This window comes from Xenopus laevis, chromosome 9_10S, assembly GCF_017654675.1.
Source record: "Xenopus laevis strain J_2021 chromosome 9_10S, Xenopus_laevis_v10.1, whole genome shotgun sequence".
NCBI lineage: Eukaryota > Metazoa > Chordata > Amphibia > Anura > Pipidae > Xenopus > Xenopus laevis.
Window position 1 is genome coordinate 41,288,859 of NC_054388.1, and position 21,623 is coordinate 41,310,481.

Consider the following 21,623-nt stretch of genomic DNA (forward strand, 5'->3'; position numbering starts at 1 on the left):
TTGCAATGTATTTGTTTAAAAAATAATTTTTGAGATATTTACCTGGGAAGTTAGCATTTCTTTCTATGGCAGGAGTTAGTTGAGGTATCATGGGAGGGGGTCGCCGATCCCTTTTGTAAGAGGGTTGCGTCAGCGCATTTAAACTCAGCGTAATGCGGAGTACTGGCAGTAGGAGTTTCAAATTTTACTGTGCATGTCTGCATCTAATCTCCTAATTTGCATGTTTCCTCCAATTGGTTGACCTATTCCTGCCACGGTTAGCACTTTTAAACTTTAGTACTGTATCCGCACACAATTTTTTCTTTATTACAGGAGGGCAGATTTATATTACATCTGCTAAATTTCCTCTAATGCAAGCCGATGCAGACACAGTGTAAATGTCTCCGAGATACAGTCTGAGGGAGGGAGGAACGGAGGTGGGAGTACACCAAGCCATTTGTATTAGTGATTGCTTGGATACAGAGGAATTATGCGTTTTGATAAATATGCTGGGGAGGGGTGAGCCCAGCCGAGTGATTTGTAAAATAAGTTGCTTTTATGCACCAGACAAAATCTTCTGCTGTACACGCTGGTGGAGGAAGTGGCGGGTGTCTAATTTATTTTAGTTGTGTTTCAGTTATTGCACATAGCTGCGCTTCCGAGAAAAACAAGAGACATTAACTTAGCTTTATCTTGATCTGTTTGGGGCAAAATAACAAGGCTGCTTTGTTATTCATATTTGTGCAGTTTCAATCATATTTGATATGAACAGTACATGACGTATAGCCAATTAGATGGTTTCTTTTCATAGTCAATAAGCATTTAGTGAGGAAAAACGGAGTCTAGGACTTCAGACGCCCCACTGTAAGCAGGACAAATGCTCCGTCTCCTTTGAAAACTTTCAGCTATGCCTACTAGAGAATTGTGCATCTTATGGTATGTTTTAAATGGCACATTAGGCTAAGTAGAGCCATATAAGGAGTGAAATATAGATAATTAGGCTTAGGGGACATTACAGTTTATTTTATGGGTAGCAGTGAACAATTGTTTAAGTGCCTAAGCGACCTTATCCCTCAAAGCTTGCAAAGAGGCTGGCAAACACCTTGAACATGCTTGAATACGGTCATACATTTATACGTGTCATAAATGTATGAACGTATTCAAGCATGATGCAGTTTTACATCTGACTTACCAGGCTTGCCAGGGGTGGGGTCAAGGGGAGAAGCAGCATTTGTCAGGCTGTCCATGGCATTGGGGTGAGTCCATTGTGGCAGGCGAGACTGGGACTGAGATGAATCCTTCACAGACAAGCTGCCTGCCATGTCCAAGTTGTTTACATTCATGCCCGGGTTCATTCCAGCCACTGCAGAGAGATGAGGGGTTATTGGTAGGCTTAAATTAGAATCATGGGAACAGTGATTTTGCTATGCCTATAGATGCTCTTGTTTTTAAAACTTTGTGCAAAGGAGGTGTGAAAAGCTTCACTAACTATTCCTTAACTCAAAACAAATTAATTTTACCCTCCCTCCTCACCCCATGCTAAATAATTGCACTGGAGAGTGAGTAGAGGCAGTTTTACACTGAAAAAGGCAATTCTATATATCATACTGATGAACTTCAACAGGTTTGTATGTCTCTATAATGTGATATTTGGCTTCGCATAACTAGGCTGGTGTATCAAGTCGGACATTCAGTCAAAAGACGCTGCTATCCAGATTTGTTAAAGTTCTTGACTTTGTGAGCAAATATTGTTTGTTAAATTTGCAAAGATGCTCCCACACCAGATATGATCATCCCCACATTTAATAAATGGTTAGGAGTATAAAGGAGCAGTGAGTTAAACTGCTGTCAATGCTTTTGAAGCCCCCATTGCAGTCATGTGTGATTCATTAAAATGCTGTTTCAACCGGATAACTTGTCTGCAAATTGTTACGGAGGTGCAGCCACTGTGATTCTTTACACGCTGCCATTCCTGAAGCCCCAGTATTCCATGGAAAACTGTACAGGAAAAGGCCCGTAAATGAAAGTTCTTCACAAACGCTTTCACTCATCAAACTTGTGTGTAATTTCTCCCAGAACATGTATATACTCATGCTGCACTCTCACCAAGTGGGTATGGGGGGAAGGTGCTGGGTGAAGACTGCTGCTCTTTGGTGTGAAGGTCAGACAGGCCGGGGGCCGGGTTATGGGATGAGAAAATGTCCAGCGTAGACTTGCCTGCTGGTGGGTGCAAAGGAGCATGTGGAGGGGGAGGCTGCTGCTGCTTTATAAGCAGTGCCTGGGCCAGTTGCCGTTGATGCTGTTGTATCTGCTGCTGCATGTTATTGATTGTGCGCGCCACCTGCAAAAGGCACAAAACACGACATATGGAAGCAATAGGGGGATAAATGCAACATAAGACAAGCAGAAATGCAAATACATAAGAACAGTGCGTTGTGTCTACCTCTTGTGCAGGGACGTAATTATCGAGGAAGAAGGCTCTGACCCAGGAGGTATAAGGGCCCCTGTGAACTACTGACTGATAAGCAGTTTCAATATATGAAATATGAAAATATGAAAAATATGAAAAACATTGTTTCAGATTATATTGAAGCTTGTCTGTTAATCTACTGTTCTTGTTCCTTCCCTACATGAGGGTTAGGAGAATGTGATTTTACAGATGTTACCGAGCTATAACTCCCTGCATGCTTCCATTCTTCCTCAATATGGCTACAGTTGCCCAAGGTTGATGTATGAGCATTTACAGCCACCTTTACCAGCAATAACATCGTTTACAAGAAAGGTTTTCGCAGTGTGCAGTTTTCTGATGTTGGGGTGGGGGGCGCTAAGCTGGGATGGAAGAAGGCTTTCTGATGCCTTTTAACATTCAATGACATAGTGAAAAGCAATGTTAAACTCATTTCCCCTACTTGCTGCTCCTGTTGTCTCATGGGTCCGGAAACATTGCGCTGAGCCTGTAACATCTGCTGCTGGAGTTGTAAACGCTGATACGCCTGCAGGTAGAATAAGGGACAGGTTACCCCGGGGAAAATGTTCAAAGACAGAGGAGCACTAAACAGAAGTTGCCGCAGTCCCTGACATAGCATTAGACTTTATGGAGGACAACAGGATTACTTATTCTGTTTCATTGGCAGTTCAGGAGTATCAATGAATATCTAACGCTCTACTAACTACCACAACCAGGTTGGGTGCGTGTTTAAGCAGCTCAGAAGTGCTGTTCTGGCTGTGTAACACCTCCTTTAATTGCCTTGAATCTTTAGTGCAGTTGCTAGTTGTTACTTACCAGCTGCAGCTGATAGAGCTGGTTCAACATGGTCATATGCTGAGGATTAATTGGCGAAGTTAATAGTGCAGGGTTGAGACCAATGTTTTTTGCTGCAAACTGCAAAAGCTGTGCTTGAACCTAAAATGATAAGAGCAACCACAACAGGTTATTACAACTGCAACACTGAGGCTTGTAGATAAAGATCAAGCTATGTATGTCTCAAATATGGCACATGCCTGCTCTTTTTTTCTACTTCAGAACAATACAATCGCAATATGAAGGAAAATATGGGACAAGGCAGTTCCTGCTGGTTGGTGTATTTTATATACATTATTGGCAATTAGTAGCTTGTGAGCAACATGTTGCTCTCCAACCCTTTGGATGTTGCTCTCAGGGTCCTCAAAGCAGGTGTTTATTTTTGAATTCCAGGATTGGAGGCAAGTTTTAATTACATTAAAACTAAGTATAGTGCCAAGTAGAGCCTCTTGAAGGCTCTAGTCAATCGCAGCCCTTATTTGGCACCACAAGGGACTTTTTCATGCTTGTGTTGCTCCACAACTCTTTTTACATTTGAATGTGGCTCACAAGTAAAGGTTGGGGACCCCTGCATTAAAGGAATACTGTCATGGGAAAAAATGTTTTTTTTCCCCCAAAACGCATCAGTTAATAGTGCTGCTCCAGCAGACTTCTGCACTGAAATCAGTTTCTCAAAAGAACAAACAGATTTTTTTAATATTTAATTTTAAAATCTGACATGGGGCTAGACATATTGTCAGTTTCCCAGCTTCCCCCAGTCATGTGACTTGTGCTCTGATAAACGTCAGTCATTCTTTACTGCTGCACTGCAAGTTTGAGATCACCCCTCCCCCAGCAGCCTAACAAAAGAACAATGGGAAGGTAACCAGATAGCAGCTCCCTAACACACTATAACAGCTGCCTGGTAGATCTAAGAACAGCACTCAATAGTAAAATCCAGGTCCCACTGCGACACATTCAGTTACATTGAGTAGGAGAAGCAACAGCCTGCCAGAAAGCAGTTCCATCCTAAAGTGCTGGCTCTTCCTACAAAGCACATGACCAGGCAAAATGACCTGAGATGGCTGTCTACATACAAATATTACAACTAAAAAAAATACACTTGCTGGTTCGGGAATTAAATTTTATATTGTAGAGTGAATTATTTGCAGTGTAAACAGTGTAATTTAGAAATAAAAACTACACCATAAAAATCATGACAGAATGAATCCCTTTAAGGCTTCTAAAGTCAAATTCTCTACGTCCATGTAAACCAAACAATCTTATCTTCTGTAAATCTCAGAGTTAGACATGTGTGTACTTTGCACTTCAGAGAATTTAATGCTTTGGGCCACTCATAACAATGGAATACCTGAGCAAACCAATGCATGCATTTTAGTACAGAAGCCTACGTGAACGTGACAAGTTACACACCTGAGGGGATAAGAACTGAGGCACTTGAGCACGAAGACTAGGCTGGGATGAGTTGAGAGGTTGCACTGGTGGCTGCTGTTGCTGCTGCATGGACCTGGCTTGTGTTGCTCCACTATTGCCAAACATACTCAGATTGCCACTCTGCATCTGTACAGAGATGCAGACAATGAGCATTACCACTACATACTTAAAGCCATAATGGCAAAGAGTTTTTGAAATTGAGAAGATAAGCATGGTGACAATGCAGGAAAAATGATTTACACTACCTTGAAAACTGCAAGAAAAAATGATTAAAGCAAAAATAAAGCATACACTGATGCTCCAGTGACTGTTGCACTGAAGGTCAAAACTTAGTATTGCTTCTAATTCAGCCAGTGACTGATATAAACTTAGCATTAGGTCCCTGCATTTCGATGGCTTCCCATTTACTAAAGTAGGTTGGTACCCCTTCTTAAACAAGCACCTCAACCTTCCTCACCTGTCTAGTGGAATTCAAGTTATGCATGCTAAGCCCTGCTGTCATGGCACCCAGGGCCTGATTAGGGAGTGCACTGTTTGGATGGGGGAGTTTCAGGCTTGGTGAAGGCAAAAATGGTGAAGAAATGGGCTCTTCCGCTAGGCCGCCATCCTGATTGGAAAGGGAGATGGTCAGCTGCAGGCAAGGTTCCAAAGAGAAGACACAAAGAAGCATGTGGAAAGATGTGTGAGAGAGGAAGGAAAACCGTTAGTGTACAAAGTTCAGTCTCCACAAAATCAGATCAGTGCCAACGAATAGAATATAAGCAAGGATAGGGCATTATCAAATTCTGTATCCCTCATGAATCCAACACAAGCCAATGCAGGTAAGGGGTTAAAAGCTTTGCTGACATTTAAGCAGAGACAAGCACATGGTTCATATGTCTGCCGCTCGAACTCAGCTGTTCTGTCAATATAAGACTCATCCTTCACTAGACCCTCACAACCCAGTTTCTGCAGGGCAGTGGACAGCGGCTGAATAGATATTAAGCTATTAAATTAAGCTATATTAAAGATACAATATTCGGAAAACCCAAGGTCTCCAGCATTCTGGAAAATAATTACCTTTACAAGCATTCTATACTGATGGATTGTACCTACAGCCAATCAATAGCTGCTGATAACTGGTGACAATGTTGCATATGCCTTTCAGACGGTTACATATCATTGCCAGCTAGTTGGTCATCACCAGCTATTCTGGTTGCTGCCACATTTTGGCAATATTATTGTGCCCATTGGTTAACAAAAAAAAAAAAACTCGACAACAGTTGTTACCTTGTCAAGGAAAGTGGGGCGGTCCATGGAAGACTCTTTGGAGATTGGTGGCTGGCGGCAGCTCAGGTGCTTGGAGATCATCACATTATAGTCTGCCAATACTAATCCACGTTTGTCCATTTCCACCTTCTTTTCCAGGAGAGCACCTGTGAAAAAGCCAAAATATATTGCTTAACACACTTGGAAAACTACAAAGGCATTTAAGCAGAGGGAGAAGTACAATATTCTGGAATGGCCGACTTGAATATCATCGAAAATCTATGGGATGATTTGAAGCAGGCTGTCCATGCTCGGCAGCCATTAAATTTAACTGAACTAGAGAGATTTTGTATGGACGAATGGTCAAAAATACCACCATCCAGAATCCAGACACTCATCAAAGGCTATAGGAGGCATCTAGAGGCTGTTATATTTGCAAAAAGAGGCTCAACTAAGTATTGATGTAATATCTCTGTTGGGGTGCCCAAATGTATGCACCTGTCTAATTTTGTTATGATGCATATTGCATATTTTCTGTTAATCCAATAAACTATATGTCACTGCTGAAATAATACTGTTTTCATAAGGCATGTTATATATTTAATGGAAGTTGCTACTTTGAAAACTCAGCCAATGATAAACAAAACTCCAAAGAATTAAGAGGGGTTCCCAAATGTTTTCATATGACTGTACAATGTGGAATTGTTGGCACATACTCTAGAGTAGTGATTGGTATACTTACTCATGGCCTGGTCAAGATTCATATTGTTACTTTTCAAGGCCTCTTCAGCAGGATCTTTCTGTAGAGAGGGAGATGGGTATTCAGTTTTGGCCCCTAAAGGTCTTCTTAACTACAACTTCAGCCAACCACTAGACAGAACTATAGCTCAAAAGTGTAATGATAGTGTAATGATAACTGGCTTTGATATCCACATGGAAAAAAACAACCCGCAGGACTGTCATAATAGAAGTGGGGCAAAATACCCATTTACAGCCCTTTCCCATGACACCATCTAACCTTACCATACACAATGTTCAACAGAGTTACAGGCTCTTCCCCTAAACCCAGCCTGCTTTATTATGAACATTTCCACAGTTCGAAAAGTATATGAAATAACACTCAGACAGATATAGTATGCTCTGTATTAGGATCAGTTCATGCAGACACTAACCGGGAAGCCCATATCAGTGAGCTGTTTAGTCAGTCGGGACATGATCCAGACCTCGTCGGACTTGCTTGGAGTCTTTATGACCTATGCAAATAACAGCAGATACACAATTATGAATGCTTGGAACAAAGCAGAGGTTGGGACAGGTGCCAGAGTATTTCTTTGGCAAAAGGCACCTTAATTATTTTTCTTAGGAAGAGAAATCTCATCGGGGGGGTTGTTAAAAAAACAAAACAAAAAAAGAAGGAAAAACAAATCTTTATTATGCAGGTACCAGGCCAAACAGTATAAACGTTAAATATTGCCACCATCAGTATGGTATTTGAAGGTAGATTCGCTGCTGATATCATGTCAGCTTTTATATGAATGTTCCGGTTACCTTTGAAAGTCCTTTTTTGGGGCCATTGCCCCAGGAGTTGCAGGGAGAATTACTGTCTTGAGAAGCAGCATTATTCCACATGTCTCCGTCATCTTCTTCCCACTGGCTAGCGAGGCCAGCCTCCTCTCCATTACTACCCCAGCCATCTTGCATAGATTTGGGAGCTGCAAGTGAAAAGAAAAGATGGTGGATTTCTAAGCAATGAAGACATTTTCCAAACAAGGGTCTCCATTAACCTGGCATTAATATACAATCCTAAAATAACCTCTGTGTAGCAACTGAACAGCGGGGCTTTCTAAACTAAATTCTGGTTCACTCTTTGATTTAACCTGGGTTCCACACCTGGTTTGCACAGCAAGGGGGGGGCAGCAGCAGCACATGTCCTTCCATATGTTCCAGGAGATTCCACAGAGCCATCCCCCCACCCTGAAGTGCTGTTGGAGGGCTTCCCCCATGCCGAAGTGCCATTGTCAACAGCAGCAGACGGGGATGGGGGCTCTCCCCAGGAGGCTTCAGTCTTTGAGTTAACAGGAGGCAAATCTCCCCAGCCTGCAAAATGTAAGACCCGTTACTATCCAACTGATCAAAGCTATCTCTGGCAAAACCATACATAGCAGCCACTCATCATTGCTGGGATTTGGATGGGATGTTCCTAAATCATGGTTTATCTACATGCTAGCCTCTATCTGCTAAACTACAATCCCACAATGCCCCAATACCGGTCTTAATTTATGTATAGGGCATCTCTTCTATTGAACTGATGCTGTACGGCTGAAGGCTCAAGCACTAGAAGGCTTGCTGCTTTTAACTGTAAGGCTACATATGAGAATAAGTAACTCTCCTAAAATCCTTAGTCCTTTAGAGAACTCCCAGAGTAAACAGAGCAATTACGTAGTCAGTTCATGGTATGGTAGAAAGGATATTCTCAGTTAAGAATTATTTAAAGTGTGGCATCTGGCATTGACAGGGTTAAAAAACCCACAGATTCCCCAACCAATACTCTCAGTGGGGGCCAACGTCCTATAAAGATTAGCATTGCTGGTTTGGGGAACAAAGAACCTAGCCTGAGTAGGGTGAGACGGGCTAAAAGGAGCCAAAAAAGCCCTTCAGGTGCAAGACATGCAACATAGCTGCACGTGAATGGCTTTTTGGCTACTTTTATCCAGTCTCACGCTAACCAGGCTAGGTTCTCTGCTTCACTTCTCCACAAGTCCTACCTACCAATAAGCTGCCTCCCACCGGCTAGAATGTAAATCGCCGGCAGAATGGCAATCGGTGTGCTTCGTTTTCCAAAGTCGCCCGAAGGTGCCTCATGAGGAAACCGGGTAAATTTGGAAAACCAAGCTCTCCGAGTGCCATCACACCAGCGATTTAGATTCTAGCCGGGGAGATTAGTCCCCCCCCCAAAGAAGAGGTGATTTATCGCCGGGTGACTAAATCTCCCCGAATCTGAGCGTGTGTCTCTGCCCTTAAAGGACAAGGAAAGGCAAAAAAATAAAATCCAATTTCTACTTTCTTTAATGAAAAAGAAACCTATCTCCAATATAATTTAATTAAAAAATGTGTACTGTTTTTATAAGAAACCTGACTGTATGCAGTGAAATTCTCCCTTCATTTAGTGCTGTGGATAGGAATTGTCAGATGGTCCCTAACTGCTGAGCAGGGAAACAATCGTACTTATGAACAGCAGGGGGAGCTCCCGCCTTACTTACCAGTCATGCAGAATTCAAGCAGCTTTATTTATGACGATCCCTAAGCAGCCTAGACCACACTGAGCATGTGCAGGGTCAGGGTCAGGCAAAGATGTTTAACAAAGTTACAAGATGACAGCCCCTGTGGCCAACTTTGAAAGCATAAATCATTTCTTTGATTAGGCTTTGTGGTGCAGTAAGTTCATGCTTATGTTTAGTATACAAAATACAGCATTTCTAGCCTTATTCTATTTTAGACTTTTCTTGTCCTTTAAGGCAGTGCTATGTATATGGCACAAGGGAAATAAATACCTTCTGTTTACAGAAGGCTTTATGTTGTGTTGCTGGTTTAAAATACAAAGGGACATCTGGGAAACAAAAAGATTAACCATTTTCTGATAAACTGCACTTGGAGTACATTGTCTGGTTTGCTACTAAAATAAGCATAAAGCTGGCCATATACGCAAAGATCTGATCGTACGAATCGAGGATTCATATGATTTTCGGACCATGTGTGGAGAGTCCCGACATTTTTTGTCCAGCAGAGATCGGTCGTTTGGTCGATCGGACAGGTTAAAAGATTTCTGTCGGCTGCCAATAATATCTCTGCATGTGTTGCCGATCGTACGATTTTCAGAGGGAGACTGTCACTAGCTTTAGTCGGACATAACTTTCGTACGATTGCTGTCAGGGGGCAGAACATCGGCTGATCTGTTCTTTTGTACTTTATTTGATCGGAATGGTTAGTGGCAGGTCGGGAGATGGTAAAGTCCGATCGTAAAAGGATTCATACCATCGGATCTTTTTTGTCTATGGCCAGCTTTAGTCTGACTGAGAGAAGCAGATCTACTCAGTGCCCTTGCACCACTGATTTGAATCAGACCAGCCTGTTTGTGGTCATACACTGACCTCAGCTTCAGCTCCGCTATGTGTGACTGCACACAGGCTGAAATCAATTGAGCAGGGGCACTAAGCAGATCTGCTTCTATCAGCCTGCATAATACACAGGCTGACAACAGCCAACATTGGGATCAGCCATCATTTTTTTGACAAGGCCGGTAAAATACCGGCCAGGTGGCAACCCTACCTGCGGATTTCCTAGCTGAATCCGAGCCCCAATCGCTAGCAGAATCCTCTTCAGCTTTTACATCCATAAGACTTGTTTTTTCACACTGGAGCCGACACAAAGGTTGGCTGATTTCAGCATTACCGCAGGCAGTAGCCTCCTCTGCATTCAGAAGCTTCGCAGGAACTCACTTGAGCAGATTTCAGATAATATTGCAGAGACTCGTGGTTCTTCTGAAATCGGCCTAGTCTGTTCGCACTGAAACTTCTTAGTGTGATAAAGAGAGGTGGCTTCTGCTTGCTGTAGAGCTGAAATCAGCCAGTTTATTTCAGCTAGCTGATTTTGGCCCCATGCAGTAATGTAGCTCCATGGCATGGGGCTAGGTGCAGGCGGTGCAGCCGGGCCCCCCATCCCCTGCAGAAACGATCTTCGGATTTGTGTGCACGCAAACTGCTGGCGGCCCCCAAGGGTGTGCAGGCCCTGGTGCCCCTCCACCCCCAATAGTTCTGTCACTGCCCTGTGTAGCCCTAGCCTAAGCACTACCAGCACTTGCCAACCTGCAGCCCTCTTGCTGTTGTTTAACCTAAGACTCCAATCACATGAGGGCTATCCTCTCAAGCTTAGGAGTTGTAGTTTAGCAACAGCTAGAGTGTGATGCATGCTAAAACACAAGCGTTGCATATAGTTAAGCTTCTTAATGAATTAGTTCATTAACTTGTGCAGTTCTATTTCATGATCAAACAGTTATGAAGCAGCCTACCTGGACCGTGCAGTGGGGATCGGTTCTGCCGGGCACTTGGCTGATGATTTGGTGGAGGTTCGACCAAATTGGTATTTGGGGGGGTGGTGGGAGTGGCGGTGGAGTTGGTGTTTGCTGCAGGGACAGACTGAGATACAGGATTATTCTTATCCCACAGGTTTACAGTTTTACATTTAGAATTGCTTGGGTCACCCCAAGCTGAGGTACCATCATCTATTTCTATTTTACGGCGTATAGATGGTGGAGAGGGCTCTACCCAGCCTGTGGGATCAGCTCCAGCATCCTTTTGTTTGGCTGGTGGTGTTGCTGGCACTGGTCCACCAACCCATACAGATCCATTCTGCTTTACAGATGCTGCTCCTCCCCACACAGTTACATTGTTATCTTGGGGTTTATTGGCCCAGTTTTGCGGAGGAGCTTTTAGCGGCTCCCCCCAGCTTGTTCCTGAATTATTCTTGGTGCTTGTGCCATTTCCCCATCCACTGGTCCCAGGCCGTGAATTCTCATTCCACCCAGATCCAGGCTTACTGTCAGAGTCCCACCCTGTCCCGTTTTTCTTTCCATCTGTCATATGTGGTGGAACAGGTGGCCCATCAGTCCATTCTCCACTTGTAGAAGTCCAGCTCACATTTGATTTTTGCCCATCAGTCCATCCTTGGGGTTTGGACTTATGAGGCTCACTCCAGGTGGGCGATTTGTCCTCCTGATTAGTGGACGCGCTCCAAGCGTGACCACTTTTGGCAGCAGCATTGACAACAGTAGAGCTTGTGTGTTCCCCCCACCCCCTGGGACAATTTGGTGTTTTATCACCCCAACTTGCATTTACAGGAGCAGATACAGGTTGGGTGTTCATCCAACACGATACTGAAGAGGTATTGGTAATGTTCATGATGGACCCTTCACTCTTTCCCCCTGAGTTTGAAGGCTGAGTATTTGAACCCACCCAGGTCTCCTTTCCAACATTTTTCTTATCGGGACGCTGAAATTCTTCAAATTCCCATGCAATATTTTGTTTCACTGGAACTTGTCCCCAGCCAGTATTGGAAAGGACTCGAGGGTCAAGATCTTGTCTTGGCAACTGCATATGCTCATGATCTGCCATTTCATTATCTCCCTGTGGACCATCTCCTCCATTTCCTTCATTTTGATTTCCAGCACTGTTGCATCGGTCATTAGCATTGGTGCCAGATAAAGCAGTTTTGGCCCTAGCATTCATTTGCTCACTTTCCTGCAGAGTAACAGTGTTCTGCATGTTAACACTTGGGCTATCCCACCCTGTTGACACTTTTCCATTGATGTCATTGCTGGAATGCTGGTTTGAGACCTTACTCCACTCACCATTTACACCATTACTTGTGCTATGTCCAGTATGACTCCATGGTCCAAGAAGCATGCTTCCTACATTTCCTCTACCTCTTCCCCAAGCCAGCACTCCAGGGCTAGTAGGTGATCCCGGATCCCATGCACTAACTCCACTGCCATCTTTCTGAACAGCACAGCCATTTTGTTTAGAGCTTAATGCTGAGCTTATGACATCTCCTCCCTCCTGACTAAAGCCTAAATTGCAGCTTCCTGCAGAAGGGCCGCACTGTGATAACCCCAACATGGAGCTGCCTGTGCGGTCACCTCCGGTCCTGTTGACTTGAGAAACTGAACCATTAGCATCAGGAAGGCCTTGCAGGTGGGATGGGATGATGCCCCCCATTCCAGCAGCCATCCCCCAGTTCGGCAGTCCATTTGTCTGCATTGCATTAATAAGGTTTGGTGAAGAATTTATGTGGTTAGTGTTATTTGGTCCATCAGTGTTAAGGTTCTGAGTTTGTAAGCTGAAAGACACATTCTGAGAATTGGATGTTTGTGGTTCTGTGCTCTCTTGTAACTGCAGGTTCCTCCAAGCACCTACGGTACCTGTTGAATTTCCATTCTGGTTGCCCATATTCTGTCCAATGGCACCAACGGGACTTGAAATGCTGGAAGGACTCCCACCTCCCAATGTCCCTTCATGTCCAAGTACAGGCCAGGCAGCTGGGTTGGCATTAGGGCTAAGATTGATGCCAGTATTTGGATTGGAAGCTCCCCAGCAGTTATGACTTCTGCTCTCCCCAATCATGCTGTCCACCTTGCCATCCCCACCACTGACAGGGCAGTGCACAATGCCAGAGCTGGAGCCTGGAGCTACACCCCAAACTCTGGCTAAGTTCCCATTACCGTTTGCCCCACCAGCTCCAAGGGCACTCTGGTTAGAAGTGCTTTGGATGAGTGCTCCATTGGCGCCATTATTGCCATTTGTTTTCTTTGTATGTCCAGTGAAGTTGCCTTGGGCACTAGTAGCCATGCTACTTTTCTCTGAGCCACAGTTGGAGGCAGAGTCAGTGTCGGTAGTACATTCTGAGGCAGGTTCACTCTCAGTTCCTGTAATGGAAGGCCATGCTTCCTTGTCAGTCCTGTCTATTATCACTTTATCCCAGCTACAACTGGTTTCACCTCGGAGAGCAGGCTGCAGCCCCCAGTGGGAATTTTCATAATGGTCTCCCAAACTACTGTGACTGAGATCTGTAAAGAAAAAATAAAAGCCGATGGAACACGTTAGTCTGAAATTCAGTTGGTGATCTGGTCAGCTTAACTAGGATATCCCCAGTAATACAGCAATAATGATCTTATATACATACTAAATGCCTATTTTGTCATGTAATATATCTAGATTAAATATTCCACAAGACCAGAACATCTGTACAATGAAACATGACAAGGTAAACACTTGCCTGTGAAATGGCATTAACAAGCATGCATGGGTTTCCAACCATTGAGGAAAATGAAGGTTTATTGCTCGAAAGTGGAACTGGAAATCATCTCCCATGGTTTAAGATTTAATGGAGTTCAGTGAACTTTTCATTATTCATTTACATATATACATTATGAAGCATTAATGTAGGAGACTGAGTTTGATTCTGATCTGGCATGGGGCTTGTATAATTTGTTTATTGGTTCCTGATAATAAATGACCCTAGTGTGTGTGTGAATGTAATAGGAACCTTACGTTGTAAGTTCCACTGGGACAAGAAATGGAGGGAAGGATAAAAAAAAATCCGCATAAAATGAGCTATGTAAGAGGTATGTACTACATAAATAAAAGACCAAAAAACAAAGAGAACTATAAGCTTGTGCTACCAATTGCAGACCATAGGTCTTTTAACCGGGAGTGATTATTAACCAAAAGAAAAGTGGCAGCCCTGCTTTAAAGGGGTGGTTGACCTTCAAACACCTAGTTGTTTTCAGATAGATCACCAGAAATAATTACTTTTTTCCAATAACTTTCTATTTTCTATGTGTAACTGTTTTTCTAATATTGAAGCAGCCCTGGGAGGGGGGGGGGGTCGCGAACCTGTAAACTGTTCTATCCTACACAGACCCCTCTCTTCTTCTCTTCTGGCTTCATCGGGAATTAAGTTCCGTATCGGCACATGTGCAGTCTTCAGGTTTTTGTCAACTGTGCATGTGCCGAAAGTCACGAAAATTGCCGAAGCGCCAGAAGAAGACCTTATGAAGACCGAAGAAGAAGAAGATGGCGCCCGTGAACTCAGATGCCGCGAATCTGCACCGAGGAGTAAGTAAAAAGTTAGGGGCATTTGCCCGGGGTAGCAGTTAGGCTGGGGGAGGGGGGTGGGAGGGTCTATGTAGGGTAGGGTTTTTTTTAATAAGGGGTTTACTTCTCCTTTAAGATGCAAATTGAAGAGCTGCTCAATAAAAAGTTAAATAACTCAAAAACCGCAAATAATAAAACATTTTAACAAATTGCAAATTGTCTCAGAATATCACTCTACATCAGTGGTCCCCAACCAGTAGCTCGCGAGCAACATGTTGCTCCCCAACCCCTTGGATGTTGCTCTCAGTGGCCTCAAAGCAGGTAATTATTTTTTAATTCCTGGCTTGGAAGCAAGTTTTGGTTGCATGAAAACCAGATGTACTGCCAACCAGAACCTCATGTAGGCTGACAGTCCACATAGGGGCTACCAATAGCCAATCGCAGCCCTTATTTGGCACCACCCAGGAACATTTTTCATGCTTGTGTTGCTCCCCAACACTTTTTACATCTGAATGTTGCTCACGAGTGAAAAAGGTTGGGGACCCCTGCTCTACATCATACTAAAAGTTATCTCAAAGGTGAACAACCCCATTAAAAACACTGGGTAGTTTCTGGCCCATTATAGCAAGATATGCCTATATTTGCATGGCTTCCATAAGCCCTCAAACCAATTCAACACCTTACTTTAAGAACTCAGATTTAAGACATCATTAAAAAAAGGACTGTTTGTTACACACAACACCAAAGGTGTTATTTACTAAGTAGGTGGAATATGAGGTGCAACACATAAAAGGAGCTTGCCATGAACCTCATTCACAAATGTAGGCACAACCTGCAAACTGACATACAACACTAGCTAAATGCAAGTTGGTTCAGATACTTTTGTATCATATAAAGCAGGCTGGCAAGGACTGCTTAATTACAACAAACTGTCACCAAATCAGCGTATAATGCTACAAACAACTATACCCAAAATGCAGTTCTAACCTTGATTAACCTGCCACTGTCTCAGGCTGTCTGGCCACAACTTTTATAACGGTTCAGTTAGGAAGGTTGTTTAGGAAGGTTGTGGCCAGACAGCCTGAGACAGAAAATGGTGTGACCAAGCAGTCTGGGGGTGTGGTATGTGTTGATGGGGGGTCCAGATGAATAAGAAAACAAATGAAACTCTCCATAGTTGTGATAACTCCCTCAGTTTTTTTTAAAGAATCTCAGTGCTAAGATAGGTGCATAAAAGTAAAGCTCAGTGAATACAAAGGTACTGATATGATCCCCTTTAATACAGTACAAAGCAATACTGTATATCCATTGCTGGAATGTAATCTATCTTTAAGATAACAGCTGCCTGGTAGATCTAAGAACAACACTCAATAGTAAAAACCCATGTCTCACTGAGACACATTCAGTTACATTGATAAGGAAGAACAGCAGCCTGCCAGAAAGCATTTCTCTCCTAAAGTGCAGGCACAAGTCACATGACTGAGGGCAGCTGGGAAATTGACAAAATGTCTAGCCCCATGTCAGATTTCAAAATTGAATATAAAAAAAATCTGTTTGGAGTAGCACTATTAACTGATGCGTTTTGAAAAAAACATGTTTTCCGATGACAGGATCCCTTTAAGCAATGTTTTCCTGGATTTTACATCAAAATGTTGTCCTGATGTACCCAAAACAGCTTTTTCCCTCTGTGAATGTTATTATTTGTGAAATAAGGAGGTTTAAAATTTATTTTGCCATTGTTCTGCCTGTAAATGGCCAATTCCAATTAGTCTGCCCCTTACACAGTCCTGCACCAATCACATATTGCTTTAGGTTGTGATTGACAGAGAGGCCTTGCACATGCCCCCATAGTGTAAAATTGTTCACCTTCAAACAACTAGTTGTTTTCAGATAGATCTCCAGAAACAACAACTTTTTCCAATTACTTTCTATTTTCTAAATGTCACAGTTTTTCTAAAATTGAAGTGTAAAGTGTAATTTTTCAACCTTCTAAAGCAGCTCTGAGGGGGTCGCCGACCCTGTAACCTGTTCTAAATGGATACATTTAGTTGATACATTTCTTATCTTTGTCCCTGCTGAGCAGAGTCTCTGGGTTTCATTACAGGCAGCTGTTAGACTTGATACAATAGTTGCTAATACTCCAGAGATGCTGCTGAGAAATGGATCAACTCAATGTTGCAAAATTGTAACCGTTCAGAGTCTGAGCCTGAATTACTGAGCTGCCAGACTGAGACACCAGACAGGGACATCAAACTTTAAACTTAGATTTTGGAAAAACACTAAAAAAAAAAAAAATAACGGAAAGTAATTGGAAAAAAAGTCTTTATTTCTGGGGAACAATCTGAAAACAACTGAACTGAAAAAAAGTGTCTGGAAGGTGAACAATTTCAATGTAAAACAGACTCCTGCCCTTAAATGTTTTCTGTAAAGTTACTTTAACATATTTCATTTTTTTCCTGGTTCCCTATTCATAACATTGGGATCAACCATCATTTTCATAGGCCAGGTGGTAACCATAGCAACAGATGGTCTCAAAAGTTAATGAAGCATTTTTTTTCTTCAAATTTGGAAAAGCTCTAACACCTCCACCCCCCAAACCGGCGAGGGATGAGCACATTTGGTGGGTTTACTGTAAAGCGTATTTCAGCTTGGTCTGGGAAGACGCCATTTTCTCAAGCCTGAGGGGGGAAACAAACCAGGCGTGTATATACTGCTGTGCCTCGGGAAATCATGATGTAATGAAGGAGGCATAAGCGGAAGAGATTTGCTTACAGCATTTTTGGACAGAGGAGAAGTAGTGGTGGTGGGAATGGCTGACGGCGTGAAATACCTGAGGAAAGGTGACGCACATGAGTCGTACAGAAGGCGACATTGTGTGCAGTGTGTGTGCACCGGCTCGGCTGTGTAACCCTCATAGTGTAGCTCTCAGTGTAATTGTGTGAGGGGACAACTCATTTGGGTTCAATCTCCACCCGTATACACCCCCTCCCTCCTCCTCAGTACGGGTTAATCAACAGGCTCAAAGAGTGACAATGGCTTTCATGATGTAACTACAGCCGACGCTAAAGCGATCTTCTTTCTTTTTAAACCAACTGTGGCGCAAGCAGTCTCACTTCAGACCTCCGCTGCAACAAGAACCACAGAACGGCTGGTCTCCCCACCTCTGATACTGAGGCAGAACAACAAGGATCCATGTTAACGGCTTCTTCGCTCAACTCCACCTCCAAAACCCCGCCCCTTTGCTGCTTCCTCTCACAAACATCTCTACAGTCAGACGTAGGTCAAAGTCATAGTTGGAGCGGGTCCCACACGCACAAACACGCTGCTGCCTGACACGCACTTCATTACTCCCCGGCCTCTTTCTCGGGGCTTCTGGGGCAAGTGCATTATAAACAACAAGAGCAGCTTTCATTAAACAATTCCCAAATAATACATCACAGACAGGGCCGGGCTACGGTATTTTGTCACTCAGGCAAGTGCTTCACCTTCAACTGTGCCCCCGGCCTACACCCTCCATTACTATTTCCCACCTTACCATTCATGTGCCCCCTGTACCAGCACCTATCATATTGCCCCCAGTTCTACCTGTGCCAACAGCAGTCAATCCCCTAGATTGCTCCCAAACCCCCCATGTGCACCTGTGCCAGCATAAGCCAAAACATCCATCATATTGTTAAATCTGTACCCAGGGTTGCCACTTTTTCTAGAAAAAAAAGTACTGGCCATCCTATGTTTTTATGGTTTTTCCCTATACTTAACATTCCAATCATGCACATTTTACCAGCCAGGTGGCAACCCTATGTGTACCTTTGCCAGCGGCAGCCAAAACAATCCATCATATTGCCCCTAATTTGTACCTGTGCCAGCAGGAGCCCCAAATCCATCATATTGCCCCAAACATCTGTATACCTGTGCCAGTAGCCACCATATTGTCCCATGTACTTGAGTCAGCCGCAGCCAATCCCTCATGTTGCCCCCAATCTGTACCTGTGCCAGCATCAGCCAAAATATCCACAAAATTGCCCCCAAATATGTACTTGTGCCAGCAGCAGCCAAAAATCAATCAAATTTCCCCAAAATTTATCTGTGCCAGCGGCAGCCAAAAAATCCATCATATTGCCACTAATCACCTGTTTACATGTGCCAGCAGCAGCCAAAAATCCATCATATTGCCCCCAAAATGTATCTGTGCAAGCAACAGCCAAAAACCCATCATATTGCCACTAATCATCTGTTTACCTGTGCCAGCAGCAACCAAAAATCCATCATATTGCCCCCAAAATGTATCTGTGCCAGCAGCAGCCAAAAATCCATCATATTGCCCCCAAAATGTATCTGTGCCAGCAGCAGCCACAAATCCATCATATTGCCACTAATCATCTTTTTACCTATGCCAGCAGCAGCCAAGATATTGCCCACAAATATGTACCAGTGCCAGCAGCTGCCAAGAGGGAGGTGGGAAGTGTTTCTGCCCACAGTATGAATCACGGGCAAGAATAGGCGTTTTAAAAAATTGAAAAAGTATTTAAGGTCAAGCAAACCAAAAAATCCCCCTAAAAAGTGTGCCCCCCCCATGATGGCGCTCTAGGCGGGCACATACTCTACCTACCCCTAGTTCTGGCTCTGATTACAGAGAGTGCGGGAGGGCCGAGAGAGTGGCCACACATCCAAAGCTGCTTGCTTTTACACAACGGTACGCCATCAGCAAACCCTGTTCTGCTCTGAAGGCATCCATATCTAATATAGCTTTCTGCTCCAGATAATGCTGCTTAAATGGGAACTATCGCGAAAATGAAAATTTAATTTAATATATGCTTCCTCGTACTGAAATAAACTTCCTAAATACAATCAATTAAAAATTCTTCATTGTTTCTGAAATAACCAAGTTTATCTTCACTATTCTCTGCTCTCTCAGCATTTGTTTCTCCTCATTCTCTCTTCATGCAGCAGTTGGGTGTCAGATGAATGATCCAATATATCTTAAAGGATAAGTAAACCTTGAAAATAAGTACATGGAAAATTGATGAGGGGGATATTCTTAGCACTTATACAATGGACATTCATTATTTATTTTGCTTTCATCCCAAGATATTAAGGGATCCATGTACTGTTAATATGAATGAATTCCGTTACAACAGCGCCACCTGCTGGTCTTTTTCCCACCAGTCTGACCACCAAGTAGTCAAGGAAGTTGTTAGGAGAAAGAAAGAGGCTGCTCTGATATTCTTCCGCTTAGGAAAATTTTTAGAAACCTTTCTCAAATCTTTACTGAGCAGAAGAATATCAGGGAAACATTTTTTACTTCCTTGTTTTGTGACAAAAAGTCACGTGATTTTTCTCCCCCCGCCTTTTGCATATGCAAATTAGGATTCGGTTCGGCAAGGCAAAAGGATTTGGCCGAATCCAAATCCTGCTGAAAAAGGCAGAATCCTGTCCGAATCCCAAACCGAATCCTGGATTCGGTGCATCCCTAGTGAATATATACTTGATTGTTTCAGAAACAATGCAGAATTATTTTATTGATTGTATTTACAAAGTTTCTTACTTCAGTATGAGTAAGCTTATATTACATTTTAATTTTCGCAATAGTTCCCCTTTAATTAAGTGAGACCCGCCAGCTCTTAGACATACAGGACACTGCTGAACTACATGTGCGATGTTGATGTTGCACTGGGCATATAAATTGGGCATTGCTAATGTTTACAGGGATACATATATAGAAAAATGTTCAATACCTTTGCATTGGGTAGTAATTTTGGGGTTAATTTACCCAAGCAAATGGGGTATCCAGGTGCACAAACCCCAAACTTTCAGCTCAGGAAGGCAATGTATCAAGTAGAAAAAATAGCAATGGGCTGGCACAAAATGGATCACACTCCAGAAATAGATGTAGTAAAAAAATTCGTTTATTGAGACAAAAACATCACAGGAAAGGCCTTATGCGTTTCATGCCATGGGCGCACTTAGTCATAGGCCTATGACTAAGTGCCCCCTTGGCACGAAACGTGTAAGGCCTTTGCTGTGATTTTTTTGCCTCAATAAACAAATTTTTTTACTACACCGATTGCTAATGTTTATACTCTACATATGACTGCATTTTGTAAACCGCACATATCCTACTGGGTTTCCAAGGAACACTGGAACAATCCAGCAAAAAAGTGAGTATACGAATATTAAAGGGCAATACTGCACATCCTTAGCATTTTTGTTTAGTCTGATTTACTGTTGGCCTGACCAATGTCTGAGTGACTTCTAAAGCCCCTGACCAGACAATGTCTGACTACAGGCTTCCTTGTGGCTTTCATGCCTGACCCCATACTCTAACCTCACTTGATAATTGAGTTTTAAAAGCTTGTTTCAGTGCCAAAGGAGCTCCTGTAGGTTTAAAGCCAAGGTAATCCCAAAAATATTAAATTGCCTAAAGAATGAAAATGTAATTTTAAGTAACTCTGTAACACAAATTCATTGAAATGTTTTAACAGTCTCAAAGCTTTTCCTAAATGTATGTACAGCTGAAACACAGTGTCTACTTCTACCTTTCTGCATTGCTGGTTCTGGCTCTTGAAACCACGTAACAATACTCCTAGCACATACGAGTCTGTTAATTGGCTGACTTTTGCTACATTGTTTCCACCCACCAGAGCAGATAATAACAATAGTGAGACACATTCTATGCCAAATCACTTAAAAGTTACACAGATCAAAAGGATCTTTTGGATGCCAGTCATCCGATGATACAAACTTTATTGAATTACTCTACTATTTATGGACAGCCTTCATATGTACTAGGACAGGGACTCATACGATCAGCACTTGTACATGGACAGATGGTTCTGTATATGAAATTCCCAATGTCAGTGCACAAATCACCATTCAGTATTAAATATCTAGACAAATCAGGCAACGGACACAGAGAAGAAACCCCACAGCATAGATTACTACTTTTTTTTTCTACAAGGGGAAGATCACATTGCAATGACCTTTTAATGTGATGTATATATACTGTGACATTC

General features: G+C 43.0%; 1 protein-coding gene across 7 annotated transcripts in view; it reads right to left on the minus strand.

The window, feature by feature from the left end:
- Positions 1–21,623, minus strand: part of tnrc6c.S (trinucleotide repeat containing 6C S homeolog) — a 68,216-nt gene that overhangs the window by 9,814 nt on the left and 36,779 nt on the right. Inside the window, exons 1-13 of one of the 7 annotated variants that reach the window (XM_041578855.1) lie at positions 17,772–17,862; positions 11,028–13,580; positions 7,853–8,059; positions 7,511–7,674; positions 7,135–7,215; positions 6,705–6,762; positions 5,984–6,129; positions 5,172–5,345; positions 4,694–4,840; positions 3,263–3,382; positions 2,889–2,972; positions 2,086–2,320; positions 1,172–1,342 (exon numbers count right to left, since the gene is read on the minus strand). In XM_041578855.1, the coding sequence (XP_041434789.1) occupies positions 1,172–1,342; positions 2,086–2,320; positions 2,889–2,972; positions 3,263–3,382; positions 4,694–4,840; positions 5,172–5,345; positions 5,984–6,129; positions 6,705–6,762; positions 7,135–7,215; positions 7,511–7,674; positions 7,853–8,059; positions 11,028–13,362 (3,922 nt within the window). In that variant the 5' untranslated portion in view covers positions 13,363–13,580; positions 17,772–17,862. The other 6 variants (XM_041578854.1, XM_041578850.1, XM_041578849.1 and 3 more) reach the window with 6 other exon arrangements.